General features: G+C 49.7%; 2 protein-coding genes across 2 annotated transcripts; both read right to left on the reverse strand.

Annotated features, from left to right (window-relative positions):
• Positions 1 to 4,293: 4,293 nt before the first annotated feature.
• LOC128972865 (protocadherin beta-15-like) lies at positions 4,294 to 9,673 on the reverse strand. The gene is made up of 4 exons (XM_054388992.1): positions 7,316 to 9,673; positions 6,541 to 6,621; positions 4,628 to 4,756; positions 4,294 to 4,461 (listed from the first exon to the last, which is right to left on the reverse strand). Exons 1-4 carry the CDS (start codon positions 9,593 to 9,595, stop codon positions 4,294 to 4,296), a joined length of 2,658 nt encoding a protein of 885 aa, XP_054244967.1. The 5' UTR covers positions 9,596 to 9,673.
• Positions 9,674 to 16,790: 7,117 nt separating this feature from the next.
• Positions 16,791 to 19,259, reverse strand: LOC128972866 (protocadherin beta-15-like). The gene has a single exon (XM_054388993.1). The coding sequence runs from the start codon at positions 19,251 to 19,253 to the stop codon at positions 16,791 to 16,793; it is 2,463 nt and encodes an 820-aa protein (XP_054244968.1). The 5' UTR covers positions 19,254 to 19,259.
• Between the last annotated feature and the right edge of the window lie 15 nt (positions 19,260 to 19,274).

The raw sequence follows: 19,274 nt of genomic DNA on the forward strand, positions 1-19,274 counted from the left end.
GCACGTTCTGGAGGTATAGAGACCTTACTCTTCTGATGTTAACACTCAGAAACACTTTGAAGGTCTCTGTTCTCAGCGGTAAAACCTCAACTCCTGTACCAATAGCCAACTGCTATTTCATGCAAAATGCAACCAAAGGAGGCTTTAAATTAGAGCCTAAAGCTAAAGAGGAGGCACTAATGTAAGCAAGAGCGGGGAGAGGGGATATAATGACACTGATGGATGGGTCATCAGGAACTGCTCAAGTATGAACTCCAAGTAGTTCAAACAGAAATTTTCTTCCCCATAAGGGAAAAAAGAAGTTAATCTTGGATTAACAAAAAAGGGTCTCATTAGAATTAGCAAACTGATTATGAGATATTTAGGTAGGTTCTAGGAATAGGTAAAGCTTATTACGTGGTTTTTAGAATAAAGATTAAAATCAGTCAAGAGTGGAACTAAGAAGAAGAAAAAGGTGGAAATGGAGGGCAAACCACTGAACCTCCTTGTGCAAACCAGCGTCTGTGAATGTGGAGCATTTAAAAACCCCAGTGTCAGGCACTCTTCGCTGGAGAAGTGTTCATGACCAGTCTAACACTCAGAAAACAAAAAAACGGAGGATACAAATTAATTTGAAATATTATTAGGTCTCCTGGATAGAGCAAAGAAGGGCTTGCTAGGAATAAATACATTGGTACAGTATTAGAATGAATTATGTGATCTCTTTAAATTAGGGTGATTTGAAGCTTCTTTTGCTTAATTTAGCATGAGTGACTGTGCATAACAGGAGACACTGAAAAGATGAGGCCTCAGACCACAAACTGTAACCGAATTTCACTTAAACCTTTTGTTAGAGGTACTGGGCGTCTTGCATGACACTGCTATAAACTGGACTAAACCTCTCATTCAAGGAAAAAAATCTTCAAAGAGAGAGAGAAATCATTCAATTGGAAGAAGTCATAAGACAGAGGAGTCCCAGGTGACTCCCAGATAAGGTGGGAGAATGAGGTAACTACATGAGTAGATAAAATTCTAAAGTTTCACTGAGAATCGTGGATGATGAACAGTTACTAAACAAGCTGATTGTACAAGAAGTCAGTGCATATTGCATAGCTACGCACATGGACACCTCCTCTGAGTGAGGCCTTAAAGGCACAGGGAATCCAGTGAGGGATTTTGTCATGGGAGGGGCAGGCCAAATTTAGGTTGAAATAAACCAGCTCTGTGTCATAATCTCAGGTTCTGGAATCTACAATCTGGGGCTAAGATTGGATCCAGCCTCACCAGATTCCTCTCTAACGAGAATTTTGAAAAGCAATAGAGTTCAGTCTGAACCTTTAAATTTGTCAGAAGTGTCTCCTTGGACTCTCCCATAACATTTGCCACCTGCAGCTGGAGCTGTTGGGAGAGTTGCAAAGGTCACTCATCCTATCTCACCACTTTGCAGATATCTTTGCACATTTAAGGCCCCTCTTAGGAAGGCTGGAAGCTCAGTGCTCAGAAGACTGAAAGAGGCCTGGCAGCAGTTCCTTGCTAGCAACTCAATGGTCTATCATCCATGTTTCCAACCTGAAGGAACAGACCTGCTCAACCTTACCTCACCCAAAGGAAAACAGGAGAAAAAAATAATATCTCCCATCCTTTTGAGAACATTCACAGAGCTTTCCCAGAAACAGTGTCCCTACAAAGACCACTGTCTCCACACAAGGCCTTCAGGTGTTCTCTTTATTTCACTTTCACACAGAATGAGAGCCTGGTTTCCAATGTTAAGCTTTAGAACCGCAGCACAACACAGCATGAGGGTTTCCCAATGTTCTGTGCCACATGCTTGCATTCACACAGTCCCTCGCTACACCTGGGGTGCCAGTCCTTCTGAAGAGGAGCAGGTAAGACAAGGCTTAGACACAGTTCACAGAGCAGAAGGAGAATAAGCTAAAGGGAGAATGCAAATATTCTTAACACAAATCCAGATCCTGGGATCGGGACAACTTTCACTTCCATCAAGAAGACTCTGAATTTGGGAACAACAAGGAAACAAAGCCTAGTGGACCTTCTCAAAGTTTGTCTTGATTCTACCTTCAGTGAAAGTTTTTTGAAGCAGCTTGTGGAGTTTCTTTGTAATGCACCCAAAGACAATGCACCCAAAGATAATGAATATATTTTCACAACTCAGCACACAACCCCCTTGGTGCTCCTGTGTATTCAGTACAATTTGAAGGAAACAACCTCAGCAACCTCTTATGGGCCAAAGAAAGATTATGTGTATTTTCATTGTCTCCCCTAGAGAGGAGACTGTTTTAGTCAAAGGCTCAAAGTGCCCTTTTTGCCTGCTGATCTGGATTTGGGAGCATTGCAACAGCTGGATGTGAGCAAGTCCCTGCTTTGCCTGTCAGCCTGTGTGCAGCACATGCAGACACACAACTGGCTGTATGCACACATAGGATGATCACAAGGCAAAACACACAGAACCCACACATCACAGACAGATACATCCAGAATCCAGAGAATAAAGAGCCATGTCCTTGCACCCCACTTAGAATACTCACAAATTCATAATGAGGACAATTAAAATTAGTAAGAATTGAAGGATAAGATGTCTATGGTCTTGCCTAAGAGCAAGTGAGAGAAGAACTTATCTGGGACCTCTGGAACTCTTGAGTCTTTTTGGAAACCACAGTAGTGAAGAAGAAGGAGGGAGCCTTTAATTTGTTTTAATTGTTTGGGTTTTGAAGGGTAAGAAAACTTTCTTCTGACAGAATTTGTGGGAAATCAGTAACACAATTTGCAAATGCAGATTTCCCCTGAAGGAACCATTGTCAGATATTGTAGCTTGGATCCATTCCTACTGTGACACCCAAAACCTCTGGCTGTGCTGATTCCATGCTAGTGAAAGGAAAGGCTGTTGAGCTGTTCCACAGAGAGTGTCACTGGGCTCTCTGGTGCCATGTCCTCTGCAGCGACAAGGCCAACAGGGAAGTCCCCTTCACCATCAGTAGTGCTGCCTATGGTATGGTGCTGTGGTGGCAGGCTGGGCAGAATGGGCTTCAGGAAGCTGTTTTCAAGCCTATTGTGAGCCTGATCTCATAACAATAGGCATGGGCATCTGTCATGGCTGCATCAGCCAGGGTGCCCTGCAGGTTGCCAGCAACATAAACGTGTCCACCCTTCAGTTCCTTTCTCCTGCACACCTTGTGAGTTGTGGACGTGACATCCACGACAACAAGGTGGATGGGGATCACTAAGAGGTGATGATCCCACATCAGAGGTGCTCACCAAGACCTTGATCTGCCTCACCTGCTCATAGTCCAGGGACCACAGCACATAGATGTGTGCATTCTCAGAGTTCACAGAGATGCAGGAGCAGTGTGGCTGCTGTGTGGGATGGGTTTGTGACAGGGAATAGGTCATGTTGGCATTGAGCCCCTGGTCAGCATCAGAAGCACTGACAACTCCAACAAGTCCCCTTGGAATATTGTTCTCATGCACTTACATGGTGTATGATGACTGGTTGAGGACAGGTGTACTGTCATTGACATCAGAGATGTCCATTACGAATGTCTGAGTGGTTGTAAGATGAGGTTGTGAGATGGTCCCACATCTGGTGCTGTGACTATGAGCACTCATTGTGCCATCAACTCCTGATCCAGTGTGCTCATGGTTACCAGCTCACAGTATTTTTATAGGCCAGATGCAGGGACAACAACAGATGGTCCTCAAGGGCACAGGAGACATTGGCACCAGCATCCTGGTCCAGTAAAGATGGTGACCACTGTGCAGTGAGGGGACTGATGAAGGAACTGACCACCAGCTGTGGTTCATTGTCATTCACATTCACCACCTCCTCCAACAGCTTGCAGATTGCTGATAGCCCTCCACACACTGAATTTGTGATTTTCATCTGCTTCAAAGTCCAGAGGTTTTGTGACTTTAATTTCATTCCTTGCGGGGGCAGCTGCACACACCGGGTCACTCTGGATCTGGCTGAACTGAGAGGAGATGTTCCCATTTATGCTGACATCCTGATTGGTTGCAACCATGCCAAGAACCACAGGACACTATAGAGCTTTTTCCACAAGCTGAACAACACAGAGCTCCTGGGTGAAGACAGGAGCATTGTTTTTTACACCTTGAGCGACAATGTGGGTTTGGGTGGTCATAATTCTTTGTGGAGGGCCCCATCTATGGCAATGAGGCTGAAACCAATATCTGCCTGTCCCTTTGTCTAGAGGCTTTTCCAAGACCAGTTTGACATATTTTTTTGCCCCTTTTGCAACTCCCAAAGACACCTAAGAACTCTGTATCAGGAGTGATGCTCTAAGCCTGGATGCTGCTGCTGCCATCATCCAGGACCTGACACCCCTCCAGTGGGAAGCAAAAGCCTGGGTCAAAAGTTGTTTTCTGGATTTGAATAGTGACTTGTTCTTCCAGAAAAAATGGTGAATGGTCACTGATATCCTCCACAGTAATCTTGATCCCAAAGAACTGCAGCAGGTTCACTGGCAGCAGGTCAAAGGGGCAGCATGCAGGTGCCAGCCTGGCCTCACATCTCTTAGTCCAGCCTCTTGGCTTTGGGCTGCCCAGTCCACTGAGTCAGAGGACCATGAGTGTGGGAACAGTGACTTTCCATTTATGGACACTAAAATTGTACAGGACCAGTTGTACTGAGTGTCCCTGGGTTGTCTGATGTCATGTCTTCCATGGTGATGGGGTCACAGTGGAAATCATGTTCATCATTGGTACCCCCAGCCAAGGCACACTGCTCTGGTGGCAGGCTGGGCTGATGGGCTTCAAGAACTTGAACTTACTGCAACCTGAGTCAAATATGAAGCTAATCTTGAGCAGCTGACGTGGAGAGGAAAGCCGAGAGACGAAGCATGTGTCTTGTTATGGCCATGTCTGGGCAGTGGACAGCCTTGATCTGGGGATCCTCTGTGGGAATCGATGCTGGGCAGCAGCAAAGTTGATCCTTTGCCACTGTGAGCTGGATGGAGCTGCCAGTCCAGCCTGAGACCAAAATACAAATCTCTTTGTGCACAGGAAGCTTTTAGGCTGTTTAGCTGAACAAGCTGTGCATGGTTGCAGGTGTCCAGAATCCAGAGTGAGTTGATCCATGAAGCACAGCAGTGATCATGGGTTTCTGGAACAGATCAAGACTGTTGCCCTAATTCACAATTCCTCAGGCTGGGAGCCCTCTGCTTTGTTCCAACCTCTGACAATGGCCTATTTCCAGGTTGCTCTGTTTTCCCCTTCATAAAATCCACTCCAAAGGGTTGGATCTGTTCCTGAAATCCTGCTCTTGAGGAGGCAATTTTCTCAACCATGAGTGTGACAAGTGATACTCCAGACAGCACACCAAGCCAAGGGAGTTCCAAGTAGGTTTTATTAATTTCTACTATCAGATAATTGACACAAAGGTGTGTGAGGGACAGCAAATATCACAGGACTTTATAGATCATTACCAGTTAATGAAAGGAAAGCAGGAAGCTTCTTGATGCGCTATCTACTGTGCCTTAATGTCACTGAAAACATTTTAAACAATTTTACTGCAAAACCAAACCCAAAGCTTTTAATTCTCTGTGAGCAAACTACCAAAAAACCCAACCAAATGAAAAAACTCAAAACAACAACAAAACCCCCAAACAAACAACCAGCTCCCTCCTCCTCTCCAGCCTCTCCCCTCCCGCCCACCCAAACCTCTTGAATATTCTTTTGAACTTCATTATATGAATAAAAGAACACATTGCTCAAAGCCCACTGTGGTGGTAGGCCATGACACACTGCCCAGTACAAATCCAGACAGGCCTTAAGATGTCTAGACAGGTCCTTTCTCTCTGGGTGAAGCTGTTGGTGTCATAGCTTTTCCAGTCTCTGAACTCTCTAAATTGTATCAAAATTGCCACAAGCATCCTGGAAGAATTCATGACCAAATAGAACCTGTAAATAATTCTATCAGTTTTGGGGTGGGGTTTAGGGGAAAATAAAATAACTATATTTTATAATTCCTGCCTTGTTAATTTAACTCAAAACTAATACACCACCCTTTAGGTTCAGGAGACCCTGTAAACTCCTGATCAGACAAAAGTGTGCCAATGTAAGCTGTTTCTAATGTAATCAGCTTCTGTCTGTTATTGAGAAATCCCTTTGCAAGCACCACTGAATTCTGCTGAAGATATGTTTGCCTGGACTGCCCAGATCGCAGACAATTAAGAGATAGTTACAGAGTCACCTGCTTAGGACAAAAATGTTATGTAGGGAAAACTTAGGTTCTGAAGCAGGAGCACACATAATCATACACAAAGTCTCAGTCTAATCAGCATGCAACACAGTCCTCATCCACATCCATGTCACAGTTCCAAAGTATCTACACAAATAAAGCACTGCTCAAAAGGAGAGAGATTTTGCTGTCTCTCAAAGAAGATTTCTACCTCTCAGGTGCTTTTTTGGTGGATGTTTGGTCTTTGTTCTCTTTTCCCTGTGAAGACCTTAGGTGGTGAGTACAGACAAACTTGTCATTCTCCTCACTCACTGATGGGTGAGCCAAGGGTTTTGATCAGAACTGACATTTAGCTCCATCCCCCTGTCTGCAGTACAAGCTTCTTCCACAGGTCTGGGACTCTTGTCTTCAGAGACAGGAGCTCTGCCCTACAAAGGAGAGTTCCCATGTGGGTATTGAAGGTAAACAGTCATCATCAAGAAGCTTAGAGGGCATGTCTGACATCACTGCTTGTGTGTGTGTCTGTGCATGTGTGTGTGTGTGTGACAGCACCCTCATCTACCCAAAGGCAAAGATAACATTGGAGCAGGTGCTGGGTCTCTGACTTGAACAAGGGAATATCTAAACACAGAAAATACTCTTTACTGCAGATGTCACCAAGGCACTGCTGCAAACATTGGTTGAGCTGGAGGTTGCAAATTAAGATGCTAAGAGCACAAATAACCTCCTCCCCCATATTTCTCATAAACATTACATCCTCTGCTCAGCACAGATATGAGCCACTGTGGTGGCTCACATATCCTTAACCCTGCTTCAACACCATTTCATGCTCCAGCTGCCCCATGTTATGATGACATGAATACTTCATGTTAGGGGAATATCATGACATAGACCTGGCTGCAGACCCCTGCAATAGATTAGCATTTGGCAAGAAGATGACACACCCTTGATTCTCCCAGGAAGCCCTGGCCAGTGGCTTTCTCTAACCACCCCACGTCACTGTAGCTCTTTAAACACCAGCTACACAAAACCTACACACCTGACCCACAGCTGTGCCTGAATCCCCACCCCACACTGTCCCCTGCTCGCTACACATAGCCTTGACCCGCTGCGCTCCCTCACCTGTGCAGCACAGTCTCCTCCTTCCACGACGCTGGATGCCTCTTGAGAGCACACTGAGCTACGCTGAGGGGCCACACCGGAGGGCATCCCGGCAGGAAAGCAGGGCAAGAGGGGACCGAGGAAGTGAAAGTCACTGCTCAGGCTACCAGTGGCCAAGCACACGTCGTACATCAGGCTGCGGGGTAGGGAGCCTGCGTCGCTCTCGGCCACAGCCGTCGGGAAGGTGGGCAAGGGCTCGGCGCTTCTCTGTCTGTCCCGCCGCAGCTTCATCAGCAGGGCGGCCAGGCCGGTGGCCAGGCAGAGCGCGGACACGCAGGCCAGGCAGGCGATGAGGTAGAGAGTGAGCGTGTCGTCGGGCTCGGCGGGCGGCGCCTCGTGGCTGAGGCGCAGGTGGGCGTCGGAGAAGTCGTGGAGCAGGGCGATGGCGAGGGTGGCGCTGGCCGAGCGCGGCGGCTGTCCGCGGTCTCGCACGAGCACGACGAGCCTGTGTCGGGGCGCGTCGCGCTCGGCCACGGCCCGCGCCGTGCGCACCTCGCCGCTGTGCAGCCCCAGGCGGAAGAGCCCCGGCTCCGTGGCCTTGGCCAGCTCGTACGACAGCCACGCGTTCTGCCCCGCGTCCGCGTCCACCGCCACCACCTTGGCCACCAGGTAGCCTGCCGGCGCCCAGCGCGGCACCAGCTCGCCCGCGCCCGCGCTGCTCTCGGCGCCCGGGTGCAGCACCACCGGCGCGTTGTCGTTCTCGTCGCGCACCAGCACGCGCAGCAGCGCCCGCGCGCTCAGCGCCGGCGAGCCGCCGTCGGCCGCGCGCACCCACACCTCCAAGGCGCGCAGCCGCTCGTAGTCCAGCGACCGCACCACGTACACGTCGCCGCTCTCCGAGCTGACCGACAGCGCGGGCTGCTCCTGGCCCTCCTCCCGCTCCAGCGCGTACTGCACGCGGGCGTTGCTGCCCGCGTCCGCGTCGCTGGCCTGCACGCTGCCGATGCGCACCATGGGGCTGTTGTTCTCCGTCACCCACATGCTGTAAAGCTCCTGGCTGAAGGCGGGCGCGTTGTCGTTCACATCCGACACATGCACCCACAGGCTTTGCCGAGAGCTCAGGCGCCGCGGGCCCCAGTCCGTCGCTCGGATGCTGATGTTATACTCTGCTGTCGTCTCCCTGTCGAGTGCCGCGTTGGTTCTCAGCTCGTAGAAATTATCGACAGTGGGGGTGAGAGTGAAGGGCAAGTCCCCTTCGATGGTGCACTCTGTCCTGCCGTTGTCGCCGGCGTCTCTGTCCCGCACGCTGAAGAGGGCCACCACGGTGCGTGGTGGAGCGTCCTCGGGAATGGAGGCAGTGTGGGAGGTCAGAGCTATCTCCGGGGCGTTGTCGTTCACGTCCACCACCTCCACCAGCACTTTGCAAGTAGTATACAGCCCTCCGCCGTCAGTGGCTTTAACCATCATCTCGTGTTTTTTCGTATCCTCGAAGTCCAGTTTTCCTGTCACACGAATCTCCCCCGTGTCAGGGTTAAGATCGAAGAGCTGCTGAGACCCCTCCAGTGTCTGTGTGAAGGTGTACTGCACTTTCCCGTAGGACTCTTCGTCAGCATCTCTTGCCTCGACTCTGGCCACCAGTTGCCCCGGCGGGCTGTTCTCTGCCAGGCTCACTTCGTAGATCTCGCGATTGAACATCGGGGTGTTGTCATTGGCGTCCAGCACCACGATCTGGATCTGAGCCGTACCTGACCTTGGAGGCGAACCCCCGTCCACTGCAATTAGGAGTAAATGTATTTCTCGCTGTTCTTCTCTGTCCAGCTGTCTCTTTAGGACGAGCTCTGGATATTTTCCTCCTCCTTTCCCCTTTCCGAAAGATAGGGAGAAATGCGAGTTGGACTGGAGGCTGTAATTCTGCAGGCCGTTGCTACCTACGTCCTTGTCACGGGCACTTTCCAAAGGGAAACGGGACCCTGCAGATGCCGTTTCGGAAATCTCTAAAACCATCTCTGTCTTAGGGAACACGGGAGAGTTGTCATTCACGTCATGAACCTCCACCTCCCCTCGGATCAGCTGCAAAGGATTGTCAAAGAAGAGAGTAAAGAAGAGCTTGCAGGTCGCGCTCTGAGGACAGATCTCCTCTCGGTCCAGAGATTCCGTGGCCGTCAGCACTCCGGTGCTCGGGTTGAGATGGAAAAGCTGCTGGTTCCCCTCGGACACAACGCGCGCCTTGCGAGCTGCCAGCTGGCTCGGATCCAGCCCCAGGTCCTGGGCAATATTGCCCACAAAGGAGTCCCTCTCCATTTCCTCCGCCACAGAATAGCGGAGGCTTTCGGCCCCGCTCTGCCACACGCAAACGCACAGAAGGAACAAGATCACTTGCCTGAGGCTGCCTCTGTTCCGTCTCCCGTTCCACGCCATTGCTCTCCGCAAAAGACAGACAGAGTCCTCCCTGCTTGCCAGCATTTGCAAGCAGCGTCCGAGGCGGAGCCGTACTTTTCAGGAATTCAGGCTTCTGCAAGCCCCCGAGCAGCTCGGCTGCGTTTCCCTCTGCAGTTCCCGAGCAGCTGTCTCGACTGTTTTTGTGTGTCGGTGCTGCAGAGCCCGGGCGGGGAGAGGAAGCTGCGTGTCCGTGGTCAACACCGCCACTTAGCGTCTTCAGCGGGAATGGTTCCTCTGCTTCTGTCCTTAGACACTGCTTCTCCCAGGTACTCTCTCTGTTCAAAAGCGGATGGAAAAGACTGGTGTCAGGGAAAAATCCCCAAAGGAAAGTGTGCCACATCACCTCTGCTCATCACCACACGAGAACAGCAGTGCTGATTCTAGGACAGATGACCCTAATTATATTTTTTCACCCATTGTTACATACATGTGGATTCAAACACTTTTCTGTCCTGAATTGAGAGCTGTGTTCTGCCCTGCCGCCTGCTGACCCTGCCAAGGATGAGCTGTGTCACTTTCTAACACATTAGTGAAACATGTCCCCAGATCCACAGAAATGTCGACACTCTGCCACTTGTTTGCATATTCTGGAGTTATCCAGACCTTTCTCTACTGATGTTACTACCCCGGCTTGGAAACACTCTGAAGGTCCCTGCACTCACGGGTCACACCCGAACTCATGTATCTGTGTAGGGGCATATGGTAAGCCGCTACAAAAGGCAAGTAGAGGAGGTAATTAATTAAACCCCCTGATATTACAAACGCTAAAGAGGAGGAGATAACCTGAACAATAGCAAAGAGCACGAATCTAAGGACACCGATGACAGGGCCATTAAAGGAACCATTCAAGTGTAAACCCCAAGAGGCTCAAACAGAAACTTTGTAAAGGATAAAGGGAAAAATAAGCTAATCTTGTCTTATCAGAAAATGTGTCATTGGAAAGAGCAAATTGATTACGTGATGTTTAGCGAGGTCCTAGGAATAGCTAAAGGGTCCTAACCATAGCCTCCTGCTGCGAACTGTCAATGACGACCAGATAAAATCACCAGTATCAATGGTGCTCGTCACTGGCAATGAGAATTACCTTAGATTGAGATTACTTCTGCCGAGCCGCTGTGGAGTTCCAGGAAATGAACGTGCAATGTATGGGGAAGCGTTTAAAACCACTCTAACTCTTAGAAAACAAACAGTGGAGGCTACAACTCCACTTAAAATAATATCAGGTCTGCTGGATAGAGCAAAGAGGGGAGTGTTGTGAATAAAAATAAGGTGTACAATATTCAAATTAATTTTGTGATCGTTTTAAACTAGATTGAACTGAAAGTTGTTTTGCTTAACTCAGCTTGAGTGACTGCTTAGCATGAGAGACTGGAGAGAGGAGGCCTCAGGCCACAAACTGTAACTGATTTTCACTTGAACGTTTGCTTAGTTGAAATGGGAAAGCACTGGGGGTCTTGCACAACACTACTATAAACCGGACTGTGGTATAACCTGGGATCTGAAATCTTCATTATAATCAGGGGCTAAGAATGGATCCAGTCACACGCAGACTTTAATCTGAGGAGTTTAGAAAGCACAGGAGTCTAGTCTGAACCTTGTGACTTGTCAGAAGTGTCTTCTTAGACTCTCCTATAACCTCCTTACATTTGACATCTGCAGCTGGAGCTGTTGGGAGAGTTGCAAAGCTCACCTGTCCCTTCTTGCTGCTTTGCAGGGATCTTCACATATTCAGGACTGCTCTTAAGGAAGCCAGAAGCTCAGTGCTCAGAAAATGCAAAGAAGCCTGCCAGCTATTCCCTGCTCCCCACAATTGTCCTGATTTTCCTTTATAGGCCTCATCTCCAAACTATAGGAATGCACCTGCTGACCTTACCTGAGCCAAAGGACAACAGTAGGAAAAACTGCAACTCGTTTGAGAACATTCACAGAGCTTTCCCAGAAACAACGTCTCCACACAAGGCCTTCAGCTGTTCTCTTTATTTCAGTTTCACAGACAAGGGGATGCTGGGTTGCAGTGTCACACTTTGGAACTGCAACACAACACAGTGTGAGAGTTTCTTAATATTCCATGCCACATGCCTGCATTCCAACAATATATTGTTACACCTGGAGTGCCAGTCCTTCTGAAAAGGAACAGGTAAGACAAGACTCAAGCACAGTTCACAGAGCCGAAGGAGAAAAGGCAAATGCCCTCCATCTTGGAAGAATGTACAGATCCCTGCTGACTGGAAACTTGTCAGTGTTGTTCCCATTTACAAGAACGTTAAGGGAAGAGCAGGGAACCCACACTTCTTTTAGGCTGAACTCAGTTGCTGGAGGAGATCATCCTGGGTAGTATTGAAAAGCATTTCAAGAGCAGTGCAGTCATTAGGTTCAGTCAACATGGGTTCAGTTCTGTTTAACTAATTTTATATCCTTCTATGATAAGGTCTCCTGGACAGAGAATGAAAGCACAGTGGTGGATGTTGTTTTTCTGAATCTTCATAAAGGTTTTGCTACTGTTCCTCACAGCATCCTTCTGGACATACCAAGATTAAGGTGGGGGGTTTCATGGTGTGCTTGCTGAAGAATTAACTGGCTGAAGGTCAAGAATCAAAAGATTGTAGTGATTGGGCAACTACATCTGGTTGGCAACCAGTCATGAGTGCTGTCCTCAGGGTTCATTTTCTGTTCAGAATATATATGGATGATCTGGATGCAGGAGATGAATACTCTATTACCACCTTTGCTGACAATACCATACTGGGGGCTGCTGTTGACTGTCTTAAGGAAAAAGAGGCCTTGCAGTGCTACTGCAGTGCTGGGGAATCATCAATGCATTAAATGGAACAAGTCCAAATGCCAGATTCTGCAGCGGGGATAGAGTAACACTGGATACAAGTAGAAATGTGAAGAGGAGTGATCGGAGAGCAGCCCTGCAGAAAGGAGTTTGGGGCTGCTGGTTGACAGTAGGCTGAAAACTTGTCAGCAATGAGCCCTGGCAGCCAAGAGGGAAAGCCACATCCTGGTTTGCATTGGAGCGTCCTGGGTTAACACAGCCATCTCTCACAAGCCCCATTCCCCCCACATAGGTGGAAGGGAAATTAACACCAAAAAAAACCCCCAAAAAATCCCTGGGTTGAGATCAGGGATTTAATGAGGGATAATGAGATAATACAATGCCCAATTACCTTAGCCTGTTTGCAGAAATGCAGCAAAATGCAGAAGCAGCAGCAGAAGCCAATGACCCCCCCACTCCCTGACTGGCAGCTCACCCAGCAGAAAAGGCCAACACCCCAAAACCCAGAAACCAGAAGCAACAATCAGAACAGGAAGCCTCTCATGATACAATCTAAACTTCAAGCCCCATGATAGTTTGCTCCAGACAGCATTTCCATTTTGAAGCTGGCATGACAACACCAAGGTACTGAGCACACAGCAGCAGATTCAACCCAGCCCCTGACACACAGCATGACCAGCCAGTTAGAAGAGATTATCCCACTGTGTTTAGCATTGTTGTGACCTCACCTTGAGGACTGTGCAGTTCTGGGTCCCACACTATAAGAAGAATGTGAAGGTACTGGAATGCATCCAGAGGAGGGCAACAAATCTGGGGACAGTGCAGAAATGAATGTCCCTTGAGGACACTAAGGACTGGGTTTGTCTAGTTTAGAGAAGAAGAGACTGCGGGGTGACCTCATTGCTCTCTACTGCTTCTTGATGAGGGGAAGTGGAAGGGGAGGTGTTGATCTCTCTCCTATTCTATTCTATTCTATTCTATTCTATTCTATTCTATTCTATTCTATTCTATTCTATTCTATTCTATTCTATTCTATTCTATTCTATTCTATTCTATTCTATTCTATTCTATTCTATTCTATTCCATTCCATTCCATTCCATTCCATTCCATTCCATAACATTCCATTCCATTCCATTCCATTCCATTCCATTCCATTCCATTCCATTCCATTCCATTCCATTCCATTCCATTCCATTCCATTCCTACTTCTATTCCTACTTCTATTTATTTCTATTTCTATATTTCTAGTTCTTATTTCTATTTCTATTTCCATTTTGATTCTCTTCTATAACATTCTGTACCATTCCATAACGTTCTCTCCCAACACTATTAGTGCTGCTGCATTTCCAAGGCAATCCCAAGCACACCTTATCCCCTTCTTGATTCAAAGGAAGACCTCATGAATTTTGCTGCTCTCCCCTACAGAGCATGAACCTCTGTACTCACAGGGGTGAAGTCTCTTTCTTGCCTGATGAGGTGGAATTGCCAGCATCAGAATGGATGAATGTGAGCAGCTCTGAATTCCCCAGGAAGCCTTTGTACAGCATCTACAGACACACAATGACTCTGTGGAGAAACACAGAGACCAGAAGGCAAAACACACAGAGCCCACACATCTATGACAGACATCCAAAACCCAGGAGAGAAAAAGCCTCACACTTGCACCATAGTAACACAGTACTCACAGCTTCCTGCTCTCCTGACCTGAGATGAGATGAGATCCATGTGCAGCTCACTGAGCAGGTGATTTGTCTGCCTGACCTTATCATTGCATCTCAGCACAGAGTAAGACTGTCTTGACTGGAAAGCAAGTGGTGGCTGTGGCTTTGGATCAAACCTCATTCTTGAAGCTTTGCAGAAATGGCTGTAATAGAGCTGAGCATATTATTGCTTGAGGAAGCACAGCATTGGTGCCCCTAGCCATGGCACACTGCTGTGTTGGCAGCCTGGGCAGATGGGCTTCAGGAACTTGCTGCTACCTGAGTCTGTTCTGAAGCTGATCCTGAGTGAGTGGCATGAAGAGGAAAGCAGAGAGCCAAAGAACTGATCTTGCAATTGCCATGCCATAGTGGCAGACAGCATCCGTCTGGGAATCCTCTGTGGGAAGTATTCCAGGCGGCAGCAAAGCGATCTCCTGCTGCTGGATCAAGCTGCTGCTCCAGTCTTGGACAAAAATACAGATCTCTTTGTACACATGGAGCTTTTATGCTGTTTAACAGAACAAGCTGTGCGTGGTTGCAGGTGTCCATTATGCAGACTGAGCTGGGCCATGAGCCACAGCAGCATTCACGGGTTTCTGGAACAGACCAAGATTGTTCCCCTAATTCACAATCTCTCAGGCTGGGAGCCTTCCAATTTGCTCCAGCTTCTGAGAATGGCCTGTTTCCAGGTTGCTCTGTTTTCTCTTCCATGAAATCCACTCCAAAGGCTCAAATTTCATCTTGAAATCCTGCTTTTGGGGATGCAATTTCCTTGGCATGACTGTGACAAGTGATCTCCCAGACAGCACACTCAGCCAAGGGAGGTCTAAGTAGGTTTTATTTTTTTTTATAAGTAGGTTTTGGGGTTTTTTTCTGCTATCAGGCATTTCACACTTAAAAGGAAATATCACACAACTTTATAAATGATTACCAGTTAAAGAAAGGGAAACAGAAAGCTGCTTGATGCCCTCCAGTGCCTTAATCTCACTGTAAACTTTTTAGCAAATTGTACAGCAAAACCACAAAGAGTGCTTTTAATTATCTATGACATTATATTCGAAACTCTGGAATATACATTTCAACTTCACGCTACAATAACAAAAATAAAATACCCACACATTGCTCAAAGCCCACTCTTCAGAGACAGGAAAACCTGTAAAACTCCAGCTCAAGCAGAAGTGTGATAATGTCAGCCATTTCTAATGTAATCAGCTTCTGCCTGTTATTAATCAATTCCTTTGCAAGCACCACTGCATTCTGCTGCATATCTGTTTGCCTGGGATTGACCAGACTGTAGACAATTAAGATATTGTTACAGAGCCATACAAAAAAAAACCCAAAAAACAACCAACCAACCAAACAACAACCCACAAGACAGAAAATAGGATGTAGAAGAAAGTTACCTTGAAGCTCTGCTTTCAGTTTGCAGTATTTCTCTTACAGTATTCCCCTCACAAGCATGAACCAAGCCTTGGTGTAATCAGCATGCAACACAGTCCTCCCTCCATCCATGTAACAATTGCAAAATACCTACAGGAATAAAATGCTGCTCAAGGCCAGAGGGGGTTTGCTCTCTCTCAGAGAAGATTCATACCTCCCTGATACATTTTTAGTTCATGTTTGGTCTCTTTGTTCTTTCTTCCCAGTGAGGACATCAGCTGGTGAGGACAGACAAACTTGTCTTTCTCTTCCCTTACTGATGGGTGAGCCAAGGGTTTTGTTCAGAATTGACATTTAACTCCGTTTCATTGTTCGCAGCACAAGCTGCTTTAGCAGGTCTAGGATCCACATCTTGGGAGAGCGGAGCCTTCAAAGAAGAGAGAGATTGTAATTTGTGCATGGAAAGTTAACAAGAAACTTAGAAGATCTGTCTGATGACACTGTGTCTTTCACACCGCCCTTCTCTATCCAGAGCCAAAAAGTGCTGTGTAAGGATATGACTAAGTTCACATCAGCTTTCTGAAGAGTGCTGATGCTGTCCAGAGTCACCTGGCTGTGCCAGAAAGGTAGAAGGTGGTTGCTTTGCAAATACCTGGGAATTATATCTCTGGCCTGTACTGTCCACCCATGGAAGACAGATAAGTCAAAACAATGACTGAGATGCCCAGCTTCATGGCCTCCAGCACCTCGTCAGACAGACTGCATTCAGACCTGCCACCAACCTGGTGAGCAGCACTTGCTAGTAGTGCCAAGGTGATGCTAGTGCCAAGCAGTTCAGGTGATGGCATCAGTGATGCATTAATGGGGGACAGGACCACTACATCCCAGGTTCTATCTGTTCTAGGAGAACACGTCCTTAGGAGTGTTGTACTTCCAGTTCTTGCTCCTAAAGAGCTCTAAACACTACATGGAAAGGACCCATTATTTGCCTGAATCAATCATACCAGCACAGAAGATTGGATCTCATGGCATAAACGAGGATGCAGAGGGGTGTGGTCAGTCAGGACTTCAGAAGCAGCTGAGACATTCCCAATACATATGGAAGCCCTCTCCAGGCACTCTGTATAATTTCCTCCCTTTCCGAAGTCCCGTTGAAAATCAGCTATACACAAACCCGACATCCCTGACTCCCACGCCTCAATCCCTAACCCCGCGATGGCTCCTCCCTTCTCTGTCGCGCCACGGCCCGCTCCGGTTCCTCACCTGTGCAGCACAGTAGCTTCCTTCCACGAGGTTGGACGCCTCTTGTGAGCACACCGAGCTCCGCTGTGGGGCAGCGCCGGGGGGAATCCTGGCAGGGAAGCAGGGCAAGAGGGGACCGAGGAAGTGAAAGTCGCTACTCAGGGTGCCTGCGGTCAAACAGACGTCGTACATCAGGCTGCGGGGTAGGGAGCCTGCGTCGCTCTCGGCCACAGCTGTCGGGAAGGTGGGCAAGGGCTCGGCATTTCTCTGCCTGTCCCGCCGCAGCTTCATCAGCAGGGCGGCCAGGCCGGTGGCCAGGCAGAGCGCGGACACGCAGGCCAGGCAGGCGATGAGGTAGAGAGTGAGCGTGTCGTCGGGCTCGGCGGGCGGCGCCTCGTGGCTGAGGCGCAGGTGGGCGTCGGAGAAGTCGTGGAGCAGGGCGATGGCGAGGGTGGCGCTGGCCGAGCGCGGCGGCTGTCCGCGGTCTCGCACGAGCACGACGAGCCTGTGTCGGGGCGCGTCGCGCTCGGCCACGGCCCGCGCCGTGCGCACCTCGCCGCTGTGCAGCCCCAGGCGGAAGAGCCCCGGCTCCGTGGCCTTGGCCAGCTCGTACGACAGCCACGCGTTCTGCCCCGCGTCCGCGTCCACCGCCACCACCTTGGCCACCAGGTAGCCTGCCGGTGCCCAGCGCGGCACCAGCTCGCCCGCGCCCGCGCTGCTCTCGGCGCCCGGGTGCAGCACCACCGGCGCGTTGTCGTTCTCGTCGCGCACCAGCACGCGCAGCAGCGCCCGCGCGCTCAGCGCCGGCGAGCCGCCGTCGGCCGCGCGCACCCACACCTCCAAGGCGCGCAGCCGCTCGTAGTCCAGCGACCGCACCACGTACACGTCGCCGCTCTCCGAGCTGACCGACAGCGCGGGCTGCTCCTGGCCCTCCTCCCGCTCCAGCGCGTACTGCACGCGGGCGTTGCTGCCCGCGTCCGCGTCGCTGGCCTGCACGCTGCCGATGCGCACCATGGGGCTGTTGTTCTCCGTCACCCACATGCTGTAAAGCTCCTGGCTGAAGGCGGGCGCGTTGTCGTTCACGTCCCACACCTGCACCCACAGGCTTTGCCGAGAGCTCAGGCGCCGCGGGCCCCAGTCCGTCGCTCGGATGCTGATGTTGTACTCGGACGTTGTCTCCCTGTCGAGCGCCGCGTTGGTTCTCAGCTCGTAGAAATTGCCGAAGGTGGGGGTGAGAGTGAAGGGCAAGTCCCGTTCGATGGTGCACTCTGTCCTGCCGTTGTCGCCGGCGTCCCGGTCCCGCACGCTGAAGAGGGCCACCAGGGTGTGTGGTGGGGCGTCCTCGGGAATGGAAGCAGTGTGTGAGGTCAGCTGTATCTCTGGGGCATTGTCATTCACGTCCACGACCTCCACCAGCACTTTGCAATGCACAAAGAGACCCCCACCATCTGCAGCCCTCACCATCATCTCGTGTTTTTTCATTTCCTCAAAGTCCAGGTTGCCCGCCACCCGAATCTCCCCCGTGTCAGCGTTCAGCTCAAAGAGCTGCCGAGATCCTTTTGATATCTGTGTGAAGCCGTACTGCACTTTCCCGTAGGACCCCTCGTCGGGATCTGTGGCCTCGACTCTGACCACCAGCTGCCCCGGAGGGCTGTTTTCAGCCAGACGCACCTCGTAGACCTCCCGACTGAACCTCGGGGTGTTGTCATTGGCATCCAGCACCACGACCCGGATCTGAGTAGTGCCTGACTTGGATGGAGAGCCTCCGTCAATGGCTGTCAGCACTAAATTCAGGACCGGTTGCTGTTCTCGGTCCAGCTGCCGATCCAGTACGAGCTCGGCATATTTTTCTCCATCATTCATTGTTTTCATAGCAAGGGAGAAATGCGAATTAGACCCGAGACTGTAATTCTGCAAACTGTTGCTACCCATATCAGTGTCCTGCGCTCTTTCCAGAGGAAAATGGAAACCTGTAGATGTGGTTTCAAGAATCTCTAAAACCATCTCCTTCTCTGGGAACGTGGGGGAATTGTCATTCACATCAAGAACCTCCACCTCCCCTCGGATCAGCTGCAAAGGATTGTCCAAGAAAAGCGTAAAACAGAGCGTACAGGTCTCGCTTTGAGGACAGATCTCCTCTCGGTCCAGAGTCTCCGTGGCCGTCAGCACTCCGGTGCTCGGGTTGAGGCGGAAAAGCTGCTGGTTCCCCTCGGACACAACGCGCGCCTTGCGAGCTGCCAGCTGGCTCGGATCCAGCCCCAGGTCCTGGGCAATATTGCCCACAAAGGAGTCCCTCTCCATCTCCTCCGCCACAGAATAGCGGAGGCTTTCGGCCCCGCTCTGCCACACGCAAACGCACAGAAGGAACAAGATCACTTGCCTGACGTTGCCTCTGCTCCGTCTCCCGTTCCACGACATTGCTCTCCACAAAACACAGAC

The sequence above is a fragment of the Indicator indicator genome, chromosome 18 (genome assembly GCF_027791375.1).
Source record: "Indicator indicator isolate 239-I01 chromosome 18, UM_Iind_1.1, whole genome shotgun sequence".
Classification (NCBI taxonomy): domain Eukaryota; kingdom Metazoa; phylum Chordata; class Aves; order Piciformes; family Indicatoridae; genus Indicator; species Indicator indicator.